At 36.3% G+C, this 26248-nt stretch overlaps 1 protein-coding gene across 1 annotated transcript in view; it reads left to right on the forward strand.

Annotated features, from left to right (window-relative positions):
• Positions 1 to 26248, forward strand: part of TDRD9 (tudor domain containing 9) — a 232373-nt gene that overhangs the window by 187374 nt on the left and 18751 nt on the right. Inside the window, exons 25-32 of the mRNA XM_027849264.1 lie at positions 1122 to 1295; positions 5302 to 5413; positions 6098 to 6310; positions 6636 to 6725; positions 7859 to 8119; positions 11371 to 11532; positions 12650 to 12720; positions 26003 to 26112. Coding sequence (XP_027705065.1) covers positions 1122 to 1295; positions 5302 to 5413; positions 6098 to 6310; positions 6636 to 6725; positions 7859 to 8119; positions 11371 to 11532; positions 12650 to 12720; positions 26003 to 26112 — 1193 coding nt within the window. The remainder of the gene's footprint in view (positions 1 to 1121; positions 1296 to 5301; positions 5414 to 6097; positions 6311 to 6635; positions 6726 to 7858; positions 8120 to 11370; positions 11533 to 12649; positions 12721 to 26002; positions 26113 to 26248) is intronic.

Below are 26248 nucleotides of genomic sequence, written 5' to 3' on the forward strand. Positions count from 1 at the left end.
CTTTAGCCTGAAGACCAGAGCAAGGAATATACTACTTTCCAAGCAATCCCATTCTCCTTTGTAGCTCTTAATTGTTAGCATTCCTTTTCTTGAATTAAACCTAATCTTTGCAACTTCAGTCCATTGGTTTCTAGATCTGTTATCTGGGATCAAGCAGAACAAGTCCTACATGGATCTTACACAGATAGTGTGGCATAGTAGATAGATCCCATTTGGAGTCACATCTGAGTTCAAATTTTGCCCCAGATACATGGCCCCTCAATCTTACTACCCTGAGAATATGATCCAAGGGTAGCAAGAAATGAGAATTACAAGGCCTATATTAACAATTTTTACCTACATTCCTTTTTTTAAAAGGAGAGTAGAAATATAAATCACTAGTAATTCCAATTGTAGTACTTTGAATTCATTTAAATAAAAATCTCATTTTAACAGCAAAGGCTGTTACTAGGAACTTCAGTTGCAAAACTTCCTTGGCACTAGGTCTCAGCAGAAACCTCTGCTACCTCAGAGTTTTCTGTGAGACTAGATTAGCTACTTTCTTCATAAAGATCTCTTTTTAATATTAACCCTAACATTTTATCCCTTTTAAGGGTTTTGGGAGGCAGTAAGTATATTGTAGTGGAAAGGACCCTGAACTAGAAGGTGAAACATGTAGGTTCTAGTCATGGCTCAGGCATTTACTTAGTATTTGACTTCAATATTTTGAAGGCTTTCTTTGAGATAGTTTCCTCGGCTGTCAAATGATGATAATGATAACTACCCTATCCCTGCACAGACATCACATGTTGTGACGGAGGTGAAAATGTTGTAGAAACTGTAACTCCATTTAGGTATGTACCTGATCATCCAGAAACAGAATTTGTAAAGCAGAGAAATGTACAAGAATTACATGCAATAATAAGATTTCATTGTAAATATTTTTTCAGTTACTTTTAGTCACTATCCACACCCGCCTCCTTCCCCCTTCAGTACATGCTTCTGATGAGTTGTGGCATGAAAGGTTCCTGTGAGTTTCAGAAAGAGATTTATCGGAGACTGGTTAATTGGTCTGGAATGATGTTAGTACATATGGTTAATACTTTTTTTTTTTTAATAAATCTTTTTATGTTTGGGAATAGGGCGTTTGTGGAATTTTCTCGCAATCCAACAGAAAGATTTAGAACACTTCCTGCTGTGTATATGGCAATTAAGATGTCTCAGCTAAAAGTTCCACTTGAACTCAGTGTTCATGCTGGTGAAGAAATTGAAGGGAAGGTGCAAGGAGGCACAGTTACAAAGCTGAGGAACACAAGGTAAGGTTTGGTGAGGCATTTTTCCTTCTGCCAGCTTGTTAATTTTATGAGATAATCTCAAGTCTCTTTTTGCTCCAAGTCCTGTGTTCTGATGTCAGTAGAAGTTAACCAATATTTTTTGCCTTGAACTCTTTAAACTTTCTTAAATCCATGTGTAGGCCTCGCAGAGAGCTTGTTTGGGGAAAAAAAAAATCTCAAGTTTCTTTGACACTGCCTGGTTTTAAACTTACTTCCAAGTATTCGTTGTGTTGAATCAGTTGATCATGACTGTGTCCTTAACCAATGAGACAAAAGGTTCTTTGTTGTTTTTTTTGTTTTTGTTTTGTTTTGTTTTGTTTTTGCTTTTCGGTGAGGCAGTTGGGGTTAAGTGACTTGCCCATGGTCACACAGCTAGTTTAAGTAACAAGTGTCTGAGGCCAGATTTGAACTCAGGTCCTCCTGACTCCAAGGCTGGAGCTCTATCTACTGTGCCACCTAGCTGCCTTCTCTTTATTATTTTTTGCTATACAATGATAGAAAATTATTTATAATGAGGGTCAGCATGATCTAGTGATAACTTTTATGTCAGAAGATTCAGGTTTGAATTCTGTCTTAGATTCCCCATCTGTAAAATGAATATAATAATACTTGAATTACCTGGCTCATAGGATTATTGTGAATAGAGCACTTTGAAAACCTTAAAGGTCTTCTCTCTCCAAAGATCATTTCCTTTTTTAACAAGGTTACTAAATTGGTAGATGATAAGAATACTGAAGATGTAATTTATTAGTTCTTATGGAGGAGATGCAGAGAGGTGGACTGGATAAAAATATACAATTTAATGGGTTTATAACTGGTTAGGTGGCTAATCTAATGGTTCAATATCGAGGTGGAAGGAGATTGGCAGCAGAATGGCCCCAAGGATCTATGCTTGTCCCTGTTCTATTAAACATATTTCACCATTGCTTGGATGAAGGCATAAATGGCATGCTTATCAAATTTGTAGGTGGCACAGAGCTTTGAAGAATAATTAACATACTGTATACTGAGTAACAGTCAGGATCTTGACAGACTGTAGCTTTGTACTGAATCTCAGAATTCAGTAGAGTTAAGTATAAAATCTTATCCAGAGGTGTGCCGGAGCCAGCTGTAACCAGAAGTGAGAGCCCATTTAATTTTCAGTGTGAGCATGCATACCTCAGAAATGTCAGTTGTTTTTGTTTATTGTTGTTAATGCAAATAAGTATGTACACATTTTTTTCCTTGAGAGTCCAGTTGTTAAACATATACCAGCATATTTCTATATTGCTGTATAAAAAGAGAAGAATTTCTTGAGCTCACTGAGAGTTCAGGAATGAAGTCACTACCAGATTGGAGGCCTGGTGACTTGAGGCTGATAATAATAATAATGATAACTGATATTTATATATCACTTTAAGGTTTGCAGAATGCTTTATATCCGTGATCTCATTTGAACCTCACAACACCCTTACTCTTATCCTTAAATTAAAAAGAAACAATTGGGGAGGCTGGGTGGCGCAGTGGATAGAGCACCAGCCCGGAAGTCTGGAGGATCTGAGTTCAAGTCCGACACTTGACACTTACTGGCTGTGTGACCCTGGGCAAGTCACTTAACCCCAAATTCCCCCCCTAAAAAAAAAAAACAAAACAACAAAAAACCCAAAACAATTGATTTCCCAGTTATAGGATGGGGGAAACATGATTAGGTCTCAAATTGTCTTGAGATCTTGAGGTTTTAATTGACTGGAGGCTCAATAAGTCAGTTATGTGATGTGGTAGCCAAAAAAACTAATAAGATCTTGGGTTGTATTAACAAAAGCATGACTTCAAGGAATAAGGAGGTGATGCTTCCCCTCTTCTCCATCCTGGTGGAGGATTGTTTTTAATTCTACCTGTCACCTTATAAAATGCATTGATAAGCTAGAGAACATTCAGAAAACCACAACCAGAATGGTGAAAGCCTTGAGTATACGACAGTATGAGGATCATTTAAACAAAATGAAAACTTTATCCTGAAAAAAAGTGAAGACTCGGGAGGTGCTTGATAAGTTATGTTCAAGTATTTGAAGAGCTGTCCTGTGATTGGACTGTGTTTGGTCCCATGAGGGAGAACCAGTAGCAATGAAATTTACAGAAAAGCAAATGTGGGCTTGATGTCAGTAGCAATTACAGCGATAAACATGGAATAGACTACCTTAAAGAAGGCAGAGGTTCTAACTGCTCATCAGGTATATCATAGTGGGAATTCCTTTTGATTTTAGGTTGGTCTAGATGGCTGCTGAGGTGTCTTCCAATTCATCATTAAGCCATGATAAAGCCTTGGAAGAGAACTTTAGTAGAAGTTATGTAATAAATAAGATCAGAAATCCCCAAAATTGATCAAGATTGTAGAAAGTGGCTGTGATTTAGGATCCAGATATTTTAAGAGATCTGTGTTCCTTCACTGGCATAGATCTCAGGTTATCTACACCTTCCCATTCTTCCATATATTCTCTATAGAGAATTGATCAGTGAATGACTAGAGAACTTATATAATTCTTTTAACATATCTCTAATACCAGTACAGCACTTAGGCTTCCCACTTGTTAATCCTTACTCTTCTTTCTGTGACTGGTCAGTCAGTCAATGAACAGTTATGAAGTGCATACTACATGCCAACCACTGTGCTAAGCACTGGGGATAAAGGAGAATAACCATTCCCTGTTCTTTGATTTCTTTTTTTTTTTTTTTTAAGGAAATTGAGGTTAAGTGACTTGCCCAGGGTCACACAGCTAGTAAGTGTCAAGTGTTTGGTCTGAGGCCAAATTTTAACTCATGTCCTCCTGACTTCAGGGCTGATGCTGTATCCGCCGTACCACCTAGCTGCCCCTGTCCTTGTTCTTAAGGAGCACAATCTAATAGAGGAGACAATATGCAAACAACTATGTACAAATAAGATAGAGACCTGATAAATAGGAGATAATTGGTAGGTGGAATCACTAGCATTAAGGGGGATTGGGTAAGGTGAGTTGTGGGAAACCTTTAAAGACAGACTTAACCTAAGCCTTGAGGGAAGCCAGGGAAACCTAGAGGTGGAAATGAGGAGGGAGAATATTCCAGGTATGGGGGGAAGAGTCTTGTGTGAGGAACAGCTAGGAGGTTGGAGTCACTGGGAATACAGAATGGGAGGAAGGGCTTAAGCTCTATCAGATACTTCCTTGATTATTTTTAAAACCTATTCAACCACAATTTTGATGTTTTTGAATAAGCATTAAGTCTCTTATCATATTCTGGGGCTTTTAATGCATTGTATTTGGGGTCATTGAATTTGAATTCCAAATTTGCTACCAAATACTTTGATAGCTCTCAGCAAATTATTTAGCCTTTCTGAGCTTCCGTTTCCTTCTATGTAAAAGGAGTGGGGTTGGAATAGATGACCACCAGAGTCCCTTCAAACTCTAGATTTGAGGCTTTCTGTGCACAAGAAACACAACAATGGCCCTTAATAATTAGCTGTAATTGTAGAAGGACAATCACCTATTTAAGAGTATATTAAATCTTTGAACTCTAATTGGCTTATGTCTGACTAAAAAGCATGATCAATAGAAATAGGCTTATTTTTCATTTTCCAAATTTAATTTCACAGGATAAAGATTCCACTTGTGCAGCTTGGATGTATCTGCTGTGGACCAGGCATCCTAACTGTGTCATATTTCTCTTTCAAATCCCTGCATGTGGGTCTCTTCTTTTGATGTGTGAAAATACTTTACTTGGTTCTGTCTTATAATGTTGCTCTGGAAGAATTTATTTAGATTTCTGTGACTTACCCAGGTTTTTTGACAAAGAAACTAAAATTTAAATAACACTTCAAATACCATGAATTTTAGAATTTAGCATTAATATGTGACGTTCAATTAAGGTGGTATTATTACATTTCATAATTATGTGTATATGCCGTAATAATAATTTAAAGCATGTGACGATGACTTGTGGAACACTACTTTAACAAAGTGATGTATTTGTTTAGAGTGAACGTGGACTTCCAGAAGCAGACAGTTGATACTATGCAGATCTCATTAGATGCTCTAGAGCAGTCACAAGCAATTACAAGCCTTCTCTTAACCATTGAGGTCACTGAGGTATGAGAAATTTGACTGAGAGGACTATATAGTTTTTCTTTAAATTGAATTAAATCAGCTATATTGAAAACTGTATATTTTATTAGGTACTCTAGATTCTAATTAAATGTGTTAGTGATTGATATGTAATTAAATATAATTAAATTAGATATGTAATCTAATTAAATGTGGTAGTGATTGATATGGGGTAGCTCACTCAAATTTAATGTTATTTCAAAGGATAATGTTATTTTATTGATAGGAATAGTTTCTGCAAATATACAGATCATAACCACTTCCCTTTATTGATTGTCTGCTTCCTTTTGTTTTGTTTTGTTTTGCTAGGCAATGGCGTTAAGTGACTTGGCCAGAGTCACACAGCTAGTAAGTGTCAGGTGTCTGAGGTTGGATTTGAACTTGGTCCTCCTGATTCCAGGGCCAGTGCTCTATCCACTGTGCCATCTAGCTTCCCCCTTGTCTACCTGTTTTTGAATTGTAAAATAATAAACTTGTAAATGAAGCTGATAATTAAACTAGTGTTGTACTGGCATTTTCATTTTTTATGTTTGGGACTTTTAAAATACAGTTTTAGTTAGGTTAAAGATAGTGATGTATGAAGTTTTGTGATTTAAAAGCCTTTTGAACATGTGGTTTGGTATAGAAATCTCTTTCAAATTACTTTCTTCCCTTTTTTTTTTTTTGAAGGTTGTAGAAGTTGGTCACTTCTGGGGTTATAGGATTGATGAAAAAAACACAAATATTCTGAAAAAGCTAACAGTTGAAATAAACCAGCTGAAATTGGTGCCTTTGCCAATTCGTCCATATCCTGATTTAGTTTGTCTGGCACCATTTGCTAATTTGAATAAAGAAACCTACTTTAGAGCTCAGATCCTGTATGTTTCTGGAAATTCTGCTGAGGTATGTTGTTCACGAATAGATCACTATAAGGTACATGAGAGGAGATTTTGACATTGGGAAAAAGCTTTTGTAATAAATATAAATGGCAGAAATTAGTTGGAAACAATGTTAGTGAAATTAGATTGATTGTTCTTGGCTCGCTAAAGGAAGGTACTTGATGTAGGGGTCTGTAATTGCTCTAGATCTATTATGTTTAGTCACTGAATCACTATTGTCACAATTCAGTATTATTACTATAGTACATTCTGTTTTTTATCATGAATTATAGTCTTTTAATAATTTTTATTTCTACCTACTCTTCTGTTTCTGATTCTTTATTGTCTAGGTCTTTTTTGTAGATTATGGTAATAGGTCTCATGTAAGCCTAGACCTTTTAATGGAAATCCCTTGCCATCTTTTGGAGCTTCCATTTCAGGTAAGGTGAAAAGAGAAATGACTTCCTAATTCCTTTTTTTCTCCACAGTTAAAAAAAATTATCTCAGATACGTTTTCACATACCACTTACATCAGGGAGGTCAGGTTTGGAGACCGTGAAATTTCATTTCATTTTCTGTACACAGTCTCTATTCTTCAGCTTAATTGTCATTTTTAAAGGCAAGGCAGTGTTCTTTGATATTGTTCTTAAGTTTCTTACTATGCTGTCTTGGAATCAGATAGCATTTAAGTATGCTTTATAGTGAAATGTCAGACACTTTTATCTATTATTATACTGGTATAACCTACTACTAAAATCCTCTTTATGGTGACTTAGGAAGCAGTGTGGTACAGTATCTCTCAAGTCAAAGGATTTGAGTTCAGATCTCGACTCTGACCTGTGTACTTTGGACAAATCATGTCACTTTTCTAAAGCTCAGTTTCGTTTCATACAAATGAGAAGATTGGATTAAATGACCTCTGAGGTCCCTTGTAGCTCTGCATGTGTGACCAGTGATTCTTGAAGCTTATATCTGCAGGTATAGGTATGAGATGGGTGTGCTTGCTCTCTGCATGTCTGTGCCTGCAGAGCACAAATTCTGGCAGGTTCTAACTGAGCTGGAAAGGCTTAATGATGGATGTTTTATCTGTCATTCAAGGGCCTACCTTGTTAATTAAGAAGAGGCTTATCACCAGAAGGTTGGCTATCAAGTGATATTTGAAAGTGGAACATATGTTCAGGAAACTAAACCTTAGATGGGTTATTTTACACATCAATAGAGGCTGTACCCACTCTGATGAAATCATGGATCTCTTAAAGTTAAAGAAACGTAACCATACAAGAATACAGAATGGAAATGTGAAATCCTAGCTTATCTCAGCAGTTTCTTTTAAGCAGATATGTTTTTATGTAGATTTGTAGAGTCCAGGAGTTGGGTACACAAAAAGGTCATGTTTCTTTGTTTGAGATGGTAACAGTTGAAGTATTGCATATTCTTAACTAAGCCTTGATAGAGTGGAAAAAGAATCTTGATTTTCTCGGTGTCCCTTTCTAGCACCAACAGAGCGCTTCAATACATGTTTGCTGAATAACTGAGTTCATAAAATGTTATTGCTTCTATATTTGTGTTGTAGGCTCTGGAATTCAAGATTTGCAAGATGCGTCCTTCTGCAAAGTCTCTTGTATGTGGAGAACACTGGAGTTATGGGGCCAGCCAAAGGTTCGCTGCTTTAGTCAACAGCTGTGCTCTCATAGTGAAAGTTTATTCAGTTGTACACAGTGTTCTACATGTGGATGTGTATCGTTACTCTGGAATTAAAGAAGTGGTGAACATTCGAGATGTGCTTATCAAAGAATGCTATGCTGAGTTAGCAGAGGAGTCTTATGAATCTAAAGTAGGTATATTTTTATTAGGAATTCTGTTTAACTGGATGACATGGCATAATCCATACTGACTTCAATGGGACTTTATTTAGTACTGTCTAGAGTGTGACAGTCAAGTTGGGTGGTAGGCCAAGCACAAGAGGGAAATGGAAATTGAAGATTCAAAAATATTGAGACTTTCTGGGGGGAAAAGGTAGGGAAAGGAATCCAAGAAGTATGATATTGGTTGATTATAATTAAGAGAGATATAATAGATAAACTCCATGAGCAGCATTCCTGTGATCAACCAATCTAGAGGCGCTTCTCAAAAGAAGAAAGTTAGATCAATGTGATATGCCCACGTATCCACATTACCAAGTGATGCTGGCTCTTCGGGATCATCACTTCCTTTTCTTGTTATTTACTGTCCCTTGAATGATATTTTCCAAAATTTTTCCAGGAATTGAAGAAGTCAGGCTTACTGGCCTATAGTTTGTAAGTTCTATTTACCTTCTTTTTTTGGAAAATCAGAAAAACTTCTACCTTTATTCAGTTCTTTATTATTTCTCCTAGGTTCTGTGATCTTTCTTTTAAGTTTTTAGTGATATTTTTTGTTTTTACATCCCTTTCATTTTTAAATATATTTTCTTTCCCCTACCCATTGGGCCAACAAAGAATTTTTATTTTAAAGGGTGGGGAAGGTAGTGTAGCAAAACTAACCAATACATCAGCTGTGTCTGATGGCATATGCTGTGTTTCACACCCATAATAAACTTCTCCCACTGCAAAGAACAGAAGGAGCTGTATTTTTTTCATATCTTCTCCAGGGCTGGATTAAGTCATTATAATTACACAGCCTTCAGTTTCTTTTTGTTTTATGTTATTTATGTTGTTTTCATTGTGTATATTATTTTCCTAGTCCTGTATTGATGCATATAAATCTTCCCATGCTTCTTTGAATTCTTTTATTTGTTGCTTCTTACAGATAGAAATTAACATTCAGGTACCACAGTTTGTTTAGTCATTCCCCAGTGGATGGACATCCATTTCTTTGCTACCACAAAAGAATGCTGAATATTTTTATATAATGGAACCCTTCTTTCTGTCTTTGACTTCCCAAGGAGGTCAAGATGCTTCAGAGGCCACTAGGATTGGTTCTGCAGTCCCATCTGCCAGGTCTTTGGTGCCCCAGATACAGTTCATTGGAGCCTGATGACTTTAGTTCACCAAAGGCAGCTAGCTAGGTGCTCTCTTACTACCTCCTTATTTATCCTGGACATCAACTTATTACCATTTTTTTGTTCTGACCTTTCTAGAGCAGAATTGCTTTTCCTTGTATGAGATTCTTTCCAACCACCTCACATATGTCACAATTATTGGCTGTGTTGAATAATGAATAGAACATTGGACTTGAAGTCAGGAATACCTGAATTCAGATCCAGTACTTAATAATTTGTGTAACCCTGGGTGGATCACTTAACCTCTCTGTGCCTCAGTTTCCAGATCTGCAAAATGAGGAGGTTGGATTCCATGGCCTCTAAAGTCCGTTCTAGCTCAGAATCTGTGATCCTACAATCTAAATACCTTCTTCACCTTCAAAGCTTTTTTCTTTATAGAGAAATAGACGCTTTTCCATTGGCCAAAATTCTGCATCAAAACAAAGAGGTTTGCTGCAGGTGGATGAGAACAATGACCGTTTCTACCCAACATGAATGATCTGTAACAGTTCTTTTCAACCCCCCCATAGAGAGAAGTGGCCCCACTTGCCTTGCTCCATAAAACATGTCTTTATCTTGCAGTTTTGTTACTGTCCTGTCCCCTTACTGCAAGAATTCCACAATGTTCTGTCCTGGATTTTCTTTCTGTCTTATTTTCTTTTGGTGACTGTATCAGCTTCCCTTGGTTTGATAATCTTATCTATACTGATGGCTCTTAAATCTGTGTAACCAAGTCTAGTCTTTCTTGAGTCCCAATCCTTTATCTCTGACTTCATCCTTTCTTTTCCAAGGGAGACCAGACTTCATTTTGTGCCTACGTAGTTCCTTAGCACTAGCAGAAATGCAGACAAGTCATTGCAAAATTACCTTTTCCTATTAGACTTGCTAGAGGTATGATTCTTTCTTCTTTCTTTCTTGACAGTTGCCAGCAGAATTGCTAACTGCTTGTTGGATGCAACTTTTATTTAAAGTGGTCTTTTGTCTTTTTCTTAATTTTTATGTAACAGTAGATCTGGCATTTCTTTAGACCTCTTTCTTCATATATAAAATGAGAGAGTAAAGTGAATAGAGTGACCTTACATACAGTCCCTTCAGGCTCCCAGAATTCTGTGGTCTAGAACATGAAGGAGTCAGGAAACCTGGATTGTAAATCCTCATCCTTTGATCGCAGATAAGGCACTAAGAAGTATCCTTAGGCATTTTCTATTCCAAACCCTTCTTTTTACAGATGAGGAAACTGAGCCCTAAAGAAATGATTCTTCCAGTGTAGTTAAAAGACAGGAGTTGGAGTCAGGATACTGAAGATTGACTCCAATTTTGACAGTGATTAGCCTTCATGACTTCTCTGAACCCCTCAGTAGTAATGCTAATCTACAAAATGGAAAGAATACTTGTAACTTTATAGTGTTATTGTTACGTACATAGGACTTTGCAAACTTTAAAAGTGCTATGTAAGTATGAGTTTTTATTGTTCCTTTCAATTTGCCTGTTTACAAAATATGAGATAAATATGAATCCTCCCTGCCAATATTTTAAAAAATTAATGTGCCTATCTCTCTAAGCCATTTCTTAAATAGATATGAAGGGGAAGGTATCGCCGCCTGTTGCAGCCTCTTTTTTGGACTTTACTGCTATAGAAGCAATCTAGCCAATAATGATGAAAGCAACAAAACTTTAAAATAGGCACATTTTATATAACACAGGCTAAGGTGTTTAACTTAATGCACCTGAAGGAGTGAGCGTGAGAAAGGGAGCAAAGATGTCTGAAAATGACAGCCACCCCAAGGTATAAGCATACTGAATCCCTCTGCAACTTAGCCAGCAAGGGAGTATGGCCCTTGAGCACAATGGCTTATGATCATATGAGGAATACACTACGAACATGTTACCCCCGGGAGGCTGTGCTGTTGTCACCTCTCCCCAGTTTGGTGTGGCCATGCCTGATTTAGTCTCACATAACTGGACTACTGTGGAACAGGGCCTGGAGTTTTACTGGGAATAGAGGGATCAAAATAATTTTCTTGTATGTCAATTAAGAGATAAGCTTTTCTTGTAATTCTGTTTAGCAAAGCAATGAAATGCTGAAGGAATTCTTTTCCAAGTCAGTGGAAAATGCTGCCAGTGCACCTATACCACCATCAACTCACAGTAAAGAGGATGAAAAGTTTCTGATCCGAATATTGTTAGACAGCTTTTCTGCCAATAAGCTTGGTGCCCCAAATTGTAAGGTAATTTTAGAAATTGTCTTTTGAATATCCTTAAAAATTTATTATTCCAAGCAACAGTAAGTTGCTAGTTACTGCTTTGAAATTTTTAAATTCCATGGAGATTAACTTAATTCTAGCTCCTTCTGTTCCCCCAAGCTAGAAGTAATCTTTTCCTTCTCAAATTTTCCTAGAACATAACCTATTATCATACTTATGTGCATGTGTATCATTTCCTTTTCTCTATTAGACTGCAAGTTCTACATGGATTGTTTCATTTTTCTTTTTATATTGCCATACTCTCTAGCATAGTATATGTTTGTTGACTTAATTAATATAAAAAACATCTTTTCAGAAAAAGTAAGATTTGCTGGTCAGGCTTACTCAGTAATATTTTGCAGGTCAGTAAACTTCGTGAATCTATCCCAGGCAGCAAATGTTTGTCTCCTCCTTAAGCAAAGGAGGTCCTTAACCAATAGATTGAGATCTTGTAGTAAATCTCAGCTCCTAGAACTTGGATAATTTTTTGCCTGGTTGTTGCTATTTCACCACCCTTTTTTCATTTCCTGGGATTTCCAAAAAGGAGGAAAATGGACTCAGCAGTACTGCTTTTTTCTGTACTCAGGGGAATTTATTGTCAACTCCATGGTCTTAAGACATTGGGCCTGGGGATAACTGGTCTGTGTACTATTTTTACTAAGAAACCTTATATTTGTGTATTATTTCCACTAAAATGTAAAATTCACTGATTAATATTTTCAATGAAGCTCCCATTGAAGGTGTTAGGGATGTTGGTCAATGGTCCTCCCCCCAGAAAATTTATATCAAAGTAACCAATTACATCTCCAAAAGGCCTATTTGGAAACATTTATGTTTAGTCTAGAAGAAGCATGTAATTTGTTAAAGGGTTTAAAACAAAAATTCAGTGAATTGAGGCTTTTTTCCGCTACACAATGCATTATTAGTTGTCTCCTATTTTAATTTAAGAGGGTCTTTTCTATTTGGAAGTCTAAAATGTAATTTCTGGGAGTGATATTTTTGAGAGACTGAATTGTAGTGATAGGGAGAGGGAAAGAATTGTATTAAAAAAAGTAACCTTGTTTATTCACTTTCTATTTTTTTTTTATCATTGCATGTGAAGGTACTACTTCATGGTCCTTTTAATCCCTATGAGCTCAAGTGTCACAGTATGACCCGAATATCTAAATTCAGGTATGATAAAATTAAATCTTTCAAGTAACATTTTCCTCTTTTCTTTGCTTCCTAATGTGCTTATTATTCCTTTGTTTTTTAATTTGTAAATTTTGTTTAAACAGCATAAAACCTCATCTAATTCACAGTTACACTTCCCACAATACACAGCGCCTAAAAATAGTTAAGCAAAAAAATAGTTGGTTGTTGTCCTTCATGACCAGAATAACATCACTATGCTAGAGTCGAGTTACAGTGTGTCCGACTGTGGCTGATCAGACCGATACAAGCTCGGAATGCTCTGCCACAGGTTAGGGCACAAATAGTTCATGTGAACGTTTAGGGTAGGTTCTCTAAATTTGCGCATCTTGTGTTTCTCTTGAGCTATTTCAGTTCTGCTTTGCTCACAGAGCACAGCACCTTCTCTGATGTGGGCACACCATGCTGAGCGGTCCTGTGCCAGTGTCTCCCACGTCACACAATCAATTCCAAAGTTCTTAAGAGAGACCTTGAAAGTGTCCTTGTATCACTTCATCTGACCACTATGTGAAGGCTTGCCCTGTGTGAAGGCTTGCCCTGTGTGAGTTCTTCATAAAATAGTCTTCTTGGCAAGCTTATGTTTTGCATTTGAACAATGTGGCCAGCCCATCAGAGTTGCACTTTCTAAAGTAGAGTTTGTAAGCTTGGCAGTTCAATTCGAGAAAGGACCTCGATGTCTGGTATCTTATCCTGCCAAGTGATCTTCAGAATCTTCCTAAGACAATTCACATGGAAGCGATTCAGTGCATGGTGCTAGTATACTGTCGAAGTTTCACAGGCATACAACAATGAGGTCAGCATAACGGCTCTATAGACCTTCAGTTTGATAGTCAGTATAATACTTCAAAATAGTGCCAAAGAAAGATTGCATCTGATGATACTTGGCAACCTTATATTGTAGTAGTTTTGCTATTTGTTTAAAGGGGGGGGGCGAGGAGGGATCAGAAGGGTAAAGTTGTGGATTTATCTAATTTTTCTTTATTTTATTATAAACTTAATAAGCATCAAAGAAAACCCAAAACAAACACTTCCGTATACAAAGTATAACCCAGTAAAAATGGTTACATTTGAAAATGAGTTTTTCTTATATTACTTAACACATAATAAATTTTCTACCCTTTATTCTGAAAACTCTCCTACTTGTCTGTGCTTCTTTCTGAACTACCTTCTGTACTCCTGCTCCTTTAAAAAAATGTTTCAGTGGCTTTCCTCTTTTTTAAGAGTTTGGGGGCAAGAGGATATTGCCTTCCCTACCTTCTCCTTTCCCCCAACCTACGTCCTTAATGAAAAATAGAAAAAAAACTATCCTGTGATTAAAAAACATAGTTGAGTAAATCAAGTCCACAGTGGCCTTACCCAAAAATGTGTGTCTCCTACCTTTTGAGTCCTTCACTTCTTTTTCAGGAAGTGGGAAACATGCTTCCTGAAGACTTCTTTGCACTGAGTTGTTTTTCTTTACATTGTCGTTGTTCTAATATAAATTGTTCTTCTGATTCTGCTTATTTCATTCTATATCAGTTCTTGTTTCCTAAGATTCTCTGAAATTTCTCTTTTGTTATCTTTTTCAACACAATAATATTCCTTATGGTCACATCTCACACTTTGGCCATTCAGCCATTTCCTAATTGAGGTGCAGCCCTTTAATTTCCAGTTCTTTGCTTTTGTTTTTTTCCTTTTACATTTCCCGTTTGGGATCAAGAAGTTTATTTTTCTTGTGACTGTTCCCTTCCTAATATTATCATCCCTTTCATCCCTCTCTTGTTTATCCCTATTATTTCCCCTAGGGGACTGTGAGTTCCTTGAGGAGAGGGACTGTCTTTGGCCTCTTTTTGTATATTCCCAGCACTAGGCATAGTACTTAGTATATGGCGGGCACTTATATTATGTTTATTGACTAACCACAACAAACTGTGTGTGATTTTTCAATTCTCCTCTTGTCCAGTTCAGATAAGAGTGAGATTCATTGATGCCTACTCCTTCCTTCCATCATGAGCCACTTCCTTTTCTTCTTCCTTTCTACTCTAGCATATTCCTTTTACTCTATCTTTTCTCTCTTTTTAGAACCCTCAGAAAATAACCAATCTACCCCGAGATCTGGTTTTTCTTATTTAACTTCCTCAATACAATTGAAGACATTAAGGGGGTACTTATTTCTTCACTCTCTATTAAAGTGTCATCTAGCTGCTTTATCATCATATAGCCTGTTCCAGTTTCTCTAATTTAAATTTAATTTTCTAGGTTTCTCTTGAGTCTTGATTTTGTATTTCAAAGTTCCTACTCAGTGCTGGTCTTTTCCTCAGGAATGCTTGAAAGTCCTCTATTCCATTAAAGGTCTATTTTTACCCCCCTGTGGGATGATACTCAGCTTTTCAAGGTAAATTATTCTAAGCTGTAAGCCTATGTCTTTTTTCATTTGGAATATTGTATTCTAAAATGTTCCTTTCAGGTATAAGAGAAACTGCCAAGTCTTGTGTTGCTGACATCCTGTAGTAGCTGAATTTTTTCTTTCTGGATGTTTAGTATGGGTGTGTGTGTGTCTGGACATTGACCATGTCCAAAAAAAAAAAAATACCATCCTGTTCTCTGAGTTCATCATCTCTTTGTCTGCAGGTAGGTCACATATTTTATCTTGAGCCCTCTGCAGTTACATATAATTTGATCGTTGTATCGGTCAGAGTTCCCAAGCCTTTCAAAATTGTCTTTACAATATTGTTGGTATGTAAATTGTTCTTCTAATGCACTGTTAATGGAATTGTGAACTGATTCTGCAGTTCTGGAGAGCAATTTGGAACTATGCCCAAGGGCTATAAAACCATACATACCCTTTGACCTAGCAATATCACTACTAGGTCTCTCTATCCCAAAAGAGACAAAAAACAAAAAGGAAAAGGACCTATATGTACAAAAATATTTATAGCACATCTTCTCTGGTGTCAAAGAACTGGAAATTGAGGGGATACCCATCAATTGGGGAATGGTTGAACAAATTGTGGTATATGATTGTAATGGAATACATAATATTATGCTATCAGAAACGAAGAGCAGAATGCTCTCAGAAAAATCTGGAAAGACTTACATGAACTGATATGAAGTGAGATGAGTACAACCAGGAGAACACTGTACATTGTAAGATGATCAGCTATGAATGACTTAGCTATTCTCAGCAATACAATGATCCAAAACAACTCTGAAGGACTTATGATGAAAAATGCTATCCATCCCCAGAGAAAGAACTGATGGTGTCTGAATAATCAAAGCATGCTTTTTTACTTTATTTTTTCTTATTTTATTTTTTGGTCTATGTTTTCTTTTACAACATGACTGCACATGTATAACCTATATCAAATTGCTTGCCTTCTTAATGAGGGAGGTGGGGAAGGAGGGAGGAAAAGAATTTGGGACCCAAAATTTAAAAAGAATGTTAAAAATTGTGTTTATAATTACTGGGAAAAATAAAGTTCTAAAAATTATATAAAATTACTATAGAAATGTAGGATAGTTCTAAATTGCTCTCCAAAATTGCAGAATCAGTTCACAACTCCATCAACAGTGCATTAGCGTCTCAATTTTCCCACATCCCCTCCAACATTTGTCATTTTCTTTTTCTGTCCTATTAGCCAGTTTAACAGGTGTGAGGTACTTCAGGATTGTTTTAATTTGCATTTATCTAATCAATAGTGATTTAGAACATTTTCTCACATGACTGCTTTCTGTTCATATCTTTTATCATTTATCTATTGGAGAATGGCTTTTATTTTTAAAAATTTGACTCCATTCTCTATATATTTGAGAAATGAGGCCTTTTATCAGAGAAACTTGCTTCAAAAACTTTTTCACAGTTATGATTGCTAGCTATATTTGCCTCCATCCTATTTTCCCTCTGTTTATTCTGTTATTTATCTCTCTTTTTACCTTGTCCCTCCTCTGGAGTGTTTTGCTCCTGACTACCACCTCCCCTAATCTGCGCCCCTTCCCTTCTCTTCATTTCCTTCCCCTCCTACTATTCCTGTAAGTAAGGTAAGAGATTTCTACACCTAGTTGAATGTGTATGTTATTCACTTTTTGAGCCAATTCTGATGAGAGTAAGGTTCACTCACCTACCTTCACCTCCCCCAGCTTCCCCTCCACTGTGAAAAGTTTTTCTTGCCTCCTTTATGTTACACAATTTATCCCCCTTCTACCTCTCTCTTTCCCTTTCTCCCAGTGCATTCCTCTTTCTCACCCCTTTATATTCAGCTGACACCTGTGCCCTCTAACTATGCTCCTTCCAACTGCTCTAGTAATGAGAAAGTTCTTATGAGTTACAAGTATCTTCTTCCCATGTAGGAATGTAAACAGTTTAATCTTATTAAGTACCTTATGATTTCCCTTTCCTGTTTACCTTTTTATACATCTTTGGAGTCTTGTATTTGAAAGTTAAATTTTCTATTCAACTCTGGTCTTTTCATCAAGAATACTTGATAGTCCTCTATTGCATTGAATATCCATTTTGGAGGATTAAACTCAGTTTTGCTGGGTAGGCGATTCTTGGTTGTGATCCTTGCTCCTTTTCCCTCTGGAATATCATATTCCAAGCCCTCTGATCCTTTATGTAGAAGTTGCTAAATATTGTGTTGTCCTGATTGTGGCTCCACAATACTTGAATTGTTTATTTCTGGCTACTTAACAGTATTTTTTCCATGACCTGGGAGCTTTGAAATTTGCCTATAGCATTCCTGGGAGTTTTCATTTTGGGATCTCTTTCAGGAGGTGCTAAGTGGACTCTTTCAATTTCTGTTTTACCCTCTAGTTCCAGAATATCAGGGCAGTTTTCCTTAATGATTTCTTAAAAGATGATGTCTTTTTTTGGTCATGACTTTCAGGTAGTGCAATAATTTTAAAATTATCTCTCCTGGATCTGTTTTCCAGGTCAGTTGTTTTTCCAATGAAATATTTCATGTTGTCCTCAATTTTTTCATTCTTTTGGTTTTCTTTTGTTGTTTCTTGATTTCTCATAAAGTCATTAGCTTCCAGTTGCCCAATTCTAATTTTTAAGGAATTATTTTCTTCAGTGAGCTTTTGTACCTCTTTTTCCATTTGACCAATTCTGCTTTTTGAAGTTCTTCTCTTCAGTGAACTTTTGTATATCTTTTTCCATTTAGCCAATTCTACTTTTCAAGGCATTCTTTTCCTCATTGGATTTTTATACCTCTATTACCATTTGGCCCAGTCTGTTTTTTAAGGTGTTATTTTCTTCGATTTTTTTGTGCCTCCTTTACCAAGCTGTTGACTCTTTTTTCATGATTTTCTTGCATAACTCTCATTTCTCTTCCCCATTTTTTCTCTACCTCTCTTACTTGATTTTTAAAATCCTTTTGGAGCTCTTCCATGGCCTGAGATGAACTCATATTTTTCTTGGAGGATTTGGATCTAGGAATTTTGACTTTGTTGTCTTCTTCTGAGTGTGTTTTGATCTTCCTTGTCACCATAGTAACTTTCTGTGGTCAGAATTTTTTTCTGTTGTTTGCTCATTTTTCCAGCCTATTCCTTGACTTTTAACTCTTTGCTAAAGTGAGGCTCTGCTTCCAGAGTGGAGAGCACACTGTTAACAAGCTTTAAGGGTTTTGTGCAACTGTTTTTAGAGATACTTCTGGGGACCTATAAGTTTTCAGTTCTTCCAAGGTGGTCTGATCTAAGGGAGAGGTGCATTTACTACTGTGCTCTGGTCTGTGAGTAATCACAAACACTCTTTTCTGCCCTAAAACTGTGATGATGGTCCATGCTCCACTGTAGCCACAAGCTTTGGTGTGTTAGTGCTGCTCCTCATCTTGGGATTGCCACCCAGGACTGTGACCCAGATTCAAGTATGGGCAAAGCAACAGAGTCCTGCCCCCAGTGCCAGCAAAGAGACCCCTGTAGTTTCCTTCTGACCAGTTGTTTGACCCCTTTACCATCTCTTGGCTAAGAACTCTGGAAACAGCCAATGACACTATTAATTCAGTCACTCCCAAAGCCTGCTTCTGGTTTGCTGGGGCCTGGTCTGCTCTGGTGTGGCCTGCACTCCACTCTCACTTGGGTGGGAAAGACCTTTTCTGCTGACTTTGTGGTTTTTTTGTCCTTCATTCTCAAAGAGGACCATGACATCAGGAGGATGATGCTGTGACTTGCAATTGAGTTAGATTTGAGTAAAGAAGGGCTGTGCACAGTCACCAACCTCACTCTCTTCTTCAGAGCCATCTGGTTCCAGTGGCCAGGTATAGCTGAGGACAACTGGAGGTAGCCCAGGATGCAGTGGGAGATCTTGGCCTTTGTAAGCTAAGAGTTCTCAGTTTGACTGAGGCAATGCCCATTCAGTGATTAGGCCTGTTTAAGAAGTGAGTCAAGGGATGGCCCCTTTAATTTAAAAAAAAAAAATCAAACCAGGAGGGGAACACCCTCAGGGCTGCTGGCTGAAAGATAAAGTTACTATTTACATTCACTCTGAGCCATCTGGACCCAAAAAGTAACCATTAAATGGTGCTTGGGCAGGGACCTATTGTTCGCCAATCAATAAGAGCCAAAGTGAATTGCCTTTGAGACGTGGTCTTTAAGAAAGAAATCTTGCCAGTAAACCCCAAAATAAGTAGATAGGTTTCAGCCATCAAAATTTACCTTCCTTTGATCAGAACACTCTCAGGTAAGGGCATGATATCCCATGTGAGGGGAGGAAAAGAGAAGAGGAGCTGACAGTTGAGTTGCTTAACTGGAACTAGTCAGTTGGGTTCCCATTGGTCAGCTTGGACTACTTACAGGGTGTGATTTGTCCTTTGTTCTCAAAGAGGACCATGACTTCAGGAAGATAGTGCCATGACTTGTAATTAAATTGGATTTGAGTGAGGGAGGGCTGGGCAAAGTCTCACTTTCTCCTCCAGAGCCATCTGGGTCCAGTTGCCAGGTATAGATCAGAACAACTGGAGATGGCCCAGCTGACCTTCTAAGTTGTCTTTGACTAGAAAATTATTTCACCCTGCCTTTTGGTGGGTTCTACTGCTCCACCAGTTTCTTTTAGGGCATTATTTAAAAATGTTCTGAAGGGTTTTCTGGGAGAGCTCAGGTGAGTCCCTGCTGTTTCTCTGCTATCTTAGCTCTGCCTTCCCACCTGTAGTAATTTTAAATAGAATTTCTCTTTTCTACTGCTCTCTGCTGGATTTTTTTTTTTTTGGCAGTGGGAAACATGCAGAAATGTTGATGATTTTATATCTTGCAACTTTGCTGAAGTTGTAATTATGTCAATTATTTTTTAGTTGACTTTCTAAGGTACTCCTAAGTAAACCACATCACATCACCTACAAAAAGTGATAATGTTGTTGGCTCTTTACATATGTATATTATTTTAATTTCTTTTTCTTAATATTATAGGTAGCTTTTTAAGTTCTATGATGAATAGTAATGGTGACAAAATGAGCATTCTTGCTTAACCCTTGATAGTTATGGAAAGAATTCTAATTTATCTGCATTACAGATAACATTGGCACTTGGTTTTAGATAAATTGTTGTTTAGTCATTTCAGTTGTGTCCAACTCTTTTTGGGATTTTCTTGGCAAAAATACTGGAATAGTTTGCCATTTCCTTCTCTGGTACATTTTACAGATGAGGAAACTGAGGCAAACATACTTAAATGACTTGCCCAGTGGGGTCACACAGCTATTATCTGAGTTCAGATTTGAAATCAGGAGGCTGAGTCTTCCACTCCAGGCCCAGCCCTCTGTTGCATCACCTACCTGCCCTTTTAGCTAGGTATTCTTTACCATATTAAAGAAATATCTATTTATTCATATGCTTTTTAGTGTTTTTAATGGGGGTTGTAACTTCTCAAAAATTTTTTTTGCATCCTTTGATGTAATCATATGGTATTTGTTATTCCTTCTATTAATATGGTCAGTTAGAGTTTTCCTAATATTGAATCAGCCTATCATTTATACTTGCATAGTATCAATCTACCCTGGTCATAGTATATAATCTTTATAATATATTGCTATAGTTCCCTTGCCAATATTTTATTTAAAATTTTTGCCTTAATACTCTTTATAGACATTGGTTTATAACATTCTCCGTTTTTACTTTTCAGAATTAGTTATCAGGATCATTTTTTTTCATAGGAGGAATGTTGGAAGACCCCATCTCTTCCTATTTTTTTTTTAAAAACAGTTTATATAGGTTTGCATTTAGTTGTTCTTTCTTTAAGTGTCTGATGAAATTTGTTAGCAAATCCATCTGGTCCTGGGTTTTTATTTCCCTTTGGGAGTTAATTTATGGCTAGATGAATTTATTTTTCTCAAATTTCTATCCTTTATTTACTATTCTGTTAATTTGGGCAATATACATTTTTGTACATATTCATCCATTTCATTTATATTTTTTATTTTATTGTCATTTTATTGGCAGGTTAATGGGTGAAATCGTTCCTAATAAGTTCTTTTATTTTTTCTTCATTGCTTGTGAATTAACCTTTTTTGTTTTTGATACTGGCAATTTGACTTTCTTCTTTTGTTTTAAAAATCAAGTTAGCCAACAGTTTATCTGTTTCATTTTATTTCTTCATTTCAAAAACAAACAAACAAAACCCAGCTCCTAGTTCTGCTAATCTGATGGTTTTTATTCTTTGAGTTTTGTTATTCTCTCCTTTGATTTTTCATTATTTTTTTTAGTTTCCTAGTTTTTTTTTTAAATTACATGTCTTATTTGTCTATCTGCATTTTCTCCCTTTGTTATTGATAAAAATGTTTAAAGACTTATGTTTTTCCCCCAAGTAGTGCTTTGACTGCATCCAAAGAAATTTGGTTTGTTTCTTATTGTTCTTATTATCTTTACTGAACTTATTGATTGTTCCTATGATTTGTTCTTTGACTCATCCATTCTTTAGGATTAAATTATTTATTCTTCAATTAGTTTTAAATCTTTTCTTCAGAGGCTTATTATTTAATAGAATTTTAATACATTATGATCTACAAAAGATGTGTTTGATATTTCTGCTTTTCTGCATTTATTTGCAAGGTTTTTAATGCCCTGATACATGATCAGTTTTGGTAAAGATGCCTTGCACACCTAAGAAATATGTGTACTACTTCCTCTTTCCATTCAATAATCTCCCAAAATCTATCATCTCTAACTTTTCTAAAATTCTGTTTGGTAGAGTGGTGGATCAGTGGAATAGATTAGGTACACAAGACACAGCACTAAATGATCATGTTAATCTAGTGTTTGATAAACCCAAAGACCCCAGCTTCTGGGGTAAGAACTTACTATTTGACAAAAACTGCTGGGAAAACTGGAAAACAGTATGGCAGAAACTTAGTATAGACCAATATATCTTACACCCTATACCAAGATAAAGTCAAAATGGGTACATGATTTAGATATAAAGGCTAATACTATAAGCATATTGGGAGAGCATAGTTTATCTGTCAGATCTGTGCAGAAAGGAAGAATTTTTGACCAAACAAGAAATAGAAGGGATTACGGGATGTAAAATGAATAATTTTGATTATATTAAATTTAAAAGGTTTTGTGCAAACAAAACCAATGTAACCAGGATTGGAAGGAAAACAGAAAGCTGGGAAACAATTTTTATGGCAGGTATCTCAGATAAAGGCCTCATTTCTCAAATATAGAGAATTGCGTCAAATTTATAAGAATACAAGTCATTCCCCAATTGGTAAATGGTGAAAAAGGATATGAATAGGCAGTTTGCAGATGAAAAATCAAAGCTGTCTGTAGTAATTTGAAAAAAATCACTATTGATTAGAGAAATGCAAATTAAAGTAACTCTGAAGTACCACCTCACATTTGTCAGATTGGCTAATATGACCAAAAAGGAAAATGATAAATGTTGGAGTGAATGTAGGAAAATTGGAATACTAATGCATTGTTGGTGGGGTTGTGAACTGATCCAACCATTCTAGAGAGCAATTTGCAACTATGCCGAAAGGACAATCAAACTTTAGCTACCCTTTGATCCAGTAGTACTGCTACTAGGTCTGTATCCCAAAGAGATCATAAAAAAAAGAGGAAGGACCTCTGTGTACATAAATATTTATAACAGCTTTTTTATGGTGGCAAAGTGGATACCCATGAATTGGGGAATGACTAAATAAGTTGTGGTATGGGAATGTAGGAATACCATTGTGCTGTAAGAAATGATGAACAGGTGGGTTTTAGAAAAACTGGAAAGACTTACATGAACTGTTACAAAGTGAAGTGAACGGGCAGCTAGGTGTCACAGTGGATAGAGCATCAGCCCTGAAGTCAGGAGGACCTGAGTTCAAATCCAGCCTCAGACCAAACACTTGACACTAGCTGTGTGACCCTGGGCAAGTCACTTAACCCCAATTGCCTAAAAATAAAAAAAGAAAAAAAAATCCAAAGTGAAGTGAACAGAACCAGAAGAACATTAGAACATTGTGCAACAACAACATTGTGCTATGATCAGCTGTGAATAATTTAGCTCTTCTCAGCAATACAATGATCCAAGAAAATTCTAAAGGACTCATAATGGAAAATGTTATCCACCTCCAGAGAAAGAACTGACACAGTCTGAATGCAGATCAAAGCATACTATTTTCACTTTTTTTGTGTTTTTTCCCTTTTGTTCTGTTTCTTCTTTTACAACATGACTAATATGAAAATATGTGTTACATGATTGCACATATATAATCTATTTAAAATTCTTACCTTTTTAGGGAGGGGGGAGGAGAAGGAGGGAGAAAATTTTGAACTTTTTTTAAAAAAATGAACTTTAGATGTAAAACAACAAAATACTATTTTAAAAGTCTTAAAAAAAGTAATTAAATGCTGGTGTCCACCAAAAACGTAAATAAAATTCTGTTTGGGTCCTTCGTTTCCTTTTTATTTTTATTTTGTTATATTTATCTAGGTTTGAGAAGGATAAATTAAAGTCCTTCACTGTTACAGTTTTACTGTCTATTTCTTCCTGTAACTCATTTAACTTTTCCTATCAGAATTTAGATGCTTATGTTGCTTGATACCTATGTGTATAGTATTGATATTAATTCACTGTTTGTTGTACCTTTCAGCAAAATGTTTTCTTTTTTATCTCTTTTAACTATGTCTGTTTTTGCTATTACTTTACCTGAGGCCATGATTGTTAGCCCTGTCCTTTTTACTCAAGCTGTAACTTAATAGATTTTGCTGCAGCCACATATTTTAACTTATTTTACTTCCTTATGTTTCAAGTGTGTTTCTTGTATGTAGAATGTTATTATGTTCTGCTTTCTAGTTCATTCTGCTCTCCTGTTTTATTGGTGAGTTCATACCATTCACATTCACAGTTATGATTGTTAATTTTGTTATTTCATTTCATCCTATTCTCTTATATATTTCCTCCTCTTTGTTTCCCTCTTTAAGAGTTTGTTTTGCTTAAGAGCAATTCCTCCTTTACTTTATCCTCTTATTCCCTTCCCCATTTTGTTTTGCTATTGAGTGAAATGAACTCTTGTACCTACTGTGTCTGTTTGTTTATTCTTTCCTCCTTTGACCAGTTCAAATAAATGAGATTTAAGTGTTGCTTGATCCCTCTACCTCTTCCTCTTTGTATAAAATTATATTGGCATACCCCAATTTTGTCAGATAATTTTCCTCCTCCTTCTTTTGCTTTCCCTTTCTCTCCCAAGTATATTCCTCTGGCTATTCTACTGCAGACTGATTTGGAGGCTGGAACTATGACCCTGTTCTGCTCCTAGAGTCAGAGCCACATAGCTGTTTTTTGCTTCTGAACTGCTCTATCATAATTAGGACCCATAACCTCTCCTTACTATGGAACACCAACACTGAAGGAGTAGGTTCCCTTCTTTGTCTGACTTGGAGCGTAGGCAGTAAGCAAAAGAGCTGCCGGTGGGCACCTGCATGAGGTTGTGGTACCCCTGCATAAGTCCAGGACCTTGTCTTACTCGGGTACAGTGTCTTCTTCTTTGGTGCTCAGAGTGGTGCACTCCTGGTTAGATCCTGTCCCCAATATCCATAGGCTCTGGTTTATCTCCTTAAACCAACCTGGACTTGGAAAATGAGTTACTATGATTTTTTTTTCCTTTAATTTTCCAATCAGGACTTGATCTGGTGTGTTTTTTTGATCTCTGTGCAGGAGGTATTTTGGAGGAGCTGGGCTACACTTCTTTCTTCTACTCTGTTGTCTTACCTCTGCCTCTTTGGATTTGATTTTTTTTTAATCATTATTTGATCCACCAAGATTTATAGCTTTTTGCTGAGATTCATTTGGGGAAGCTGAGCTACCTGCCTTCTTTCTTGTGGAGTCATCTTAACCAGAAACCCATGTGTTGACTTATAATAAGTTAGTACTGGTGTTACCTGTTTTTTTTTATTTGAGTTCTGTTGCCATTTAAAGTTTTAAATACATAGTTATAATCATTGCATACATTCTTTTTGTACTTTTCTCTACAGTCTATATCCATTCAACTCTTTAGAGCTTATTTTCATTTTGATGTGAGGTCCTGGCCTATTAAACCTAATTATATCCATTCATTTTAAACAAAATTGAGGTAGTCTGCCATTTCAGTAGATTTTTTGTGGTAAAGTTATGAGATAACATAAGTAAAAATTATACAAGATGGTAGGTAATTCATCATTATTCTAATCCAGTAATTATTATGCTCAGGGCAAGAAGTGTCCAGACTGACAAGAGTCTCCACATGTCCTTGGACATGTCTCCATACAAGTCATTTTGAGGTCCTAATTTACAAGATTCTTGAACATTTAAGTGTTCTTTGAATATTTCACAGCCAGGGTTGATCAATTTTAGGTAACATTCATTTTACAGTTTGCTTCATTAAATAGAATAATCACTTAATCTTTCACTTACCCTTGGAGAATCATGTTTCTAAAACTATTCGATCCCATATGATCACTCTCCTCAAGGGTTATTCTTTCCAGGTGGTCAGTACTGCCAAACTTTCATTAAGTGAAGCAGTCAGGAACACTTCTTATTTTTAATCATTCACCTAATCCAGTCAGGGTAATTTATTCAAAGTCCTCATGCGCTAGTGTGATCACCTTTCTGATTACTTTATTGTAGGTGTCCTTCCTGGGCTGATCTCATGTGTCCAGTTGGATACAAATAATAGCTAATGAATGGTGATTAATTTAGTTGCATTATGAATTCTCAAACACTACATTTCACTTTCTATATATGTTTTTAAGATGATTATGTTAATATTCCTCTTAGATATAATCTGTGAACTAAGCAAAATTTATTAGTATTTATTATTTATTTTAGATGTGTATGGATTGAAAAAGAGAGTATAAACTCTGTTATTATCAGTGATGCCCCTGAAGACCTCCACCAGCGGATGTTGGTTGCTGCTTCTCTTTCAGTAAATGCAACTGGTAATTTAAATATTTCTGTCTACCCCTTTTATACCTTGTATTTTCTTATATGCTTATTATTAGCTACTGAACATAACTCTATGAATAGTGAATATCTGTGCTGAATATTTTTTTAAGCTTTGTTCAGTGTGAAATA

The sequence above is a fragment of the Vombatus ursinus genome, unplaced genomic scaffold (assembly GCF_900497805.2).
Source record: "Vombatus ursinus unplaced genomic scaffold, bare-nosed wombat genome assembly UNPS02007284.1, whole genome shotgun sequence".
In the NCBI taxonomy this organism is placed as follows: domain Eukaryota; kingdom Metazoa; phylum Chordata; class Mammalia; order Diprotodontia; family Vombatidae; genus Vombatus; species Vombatus ursinus.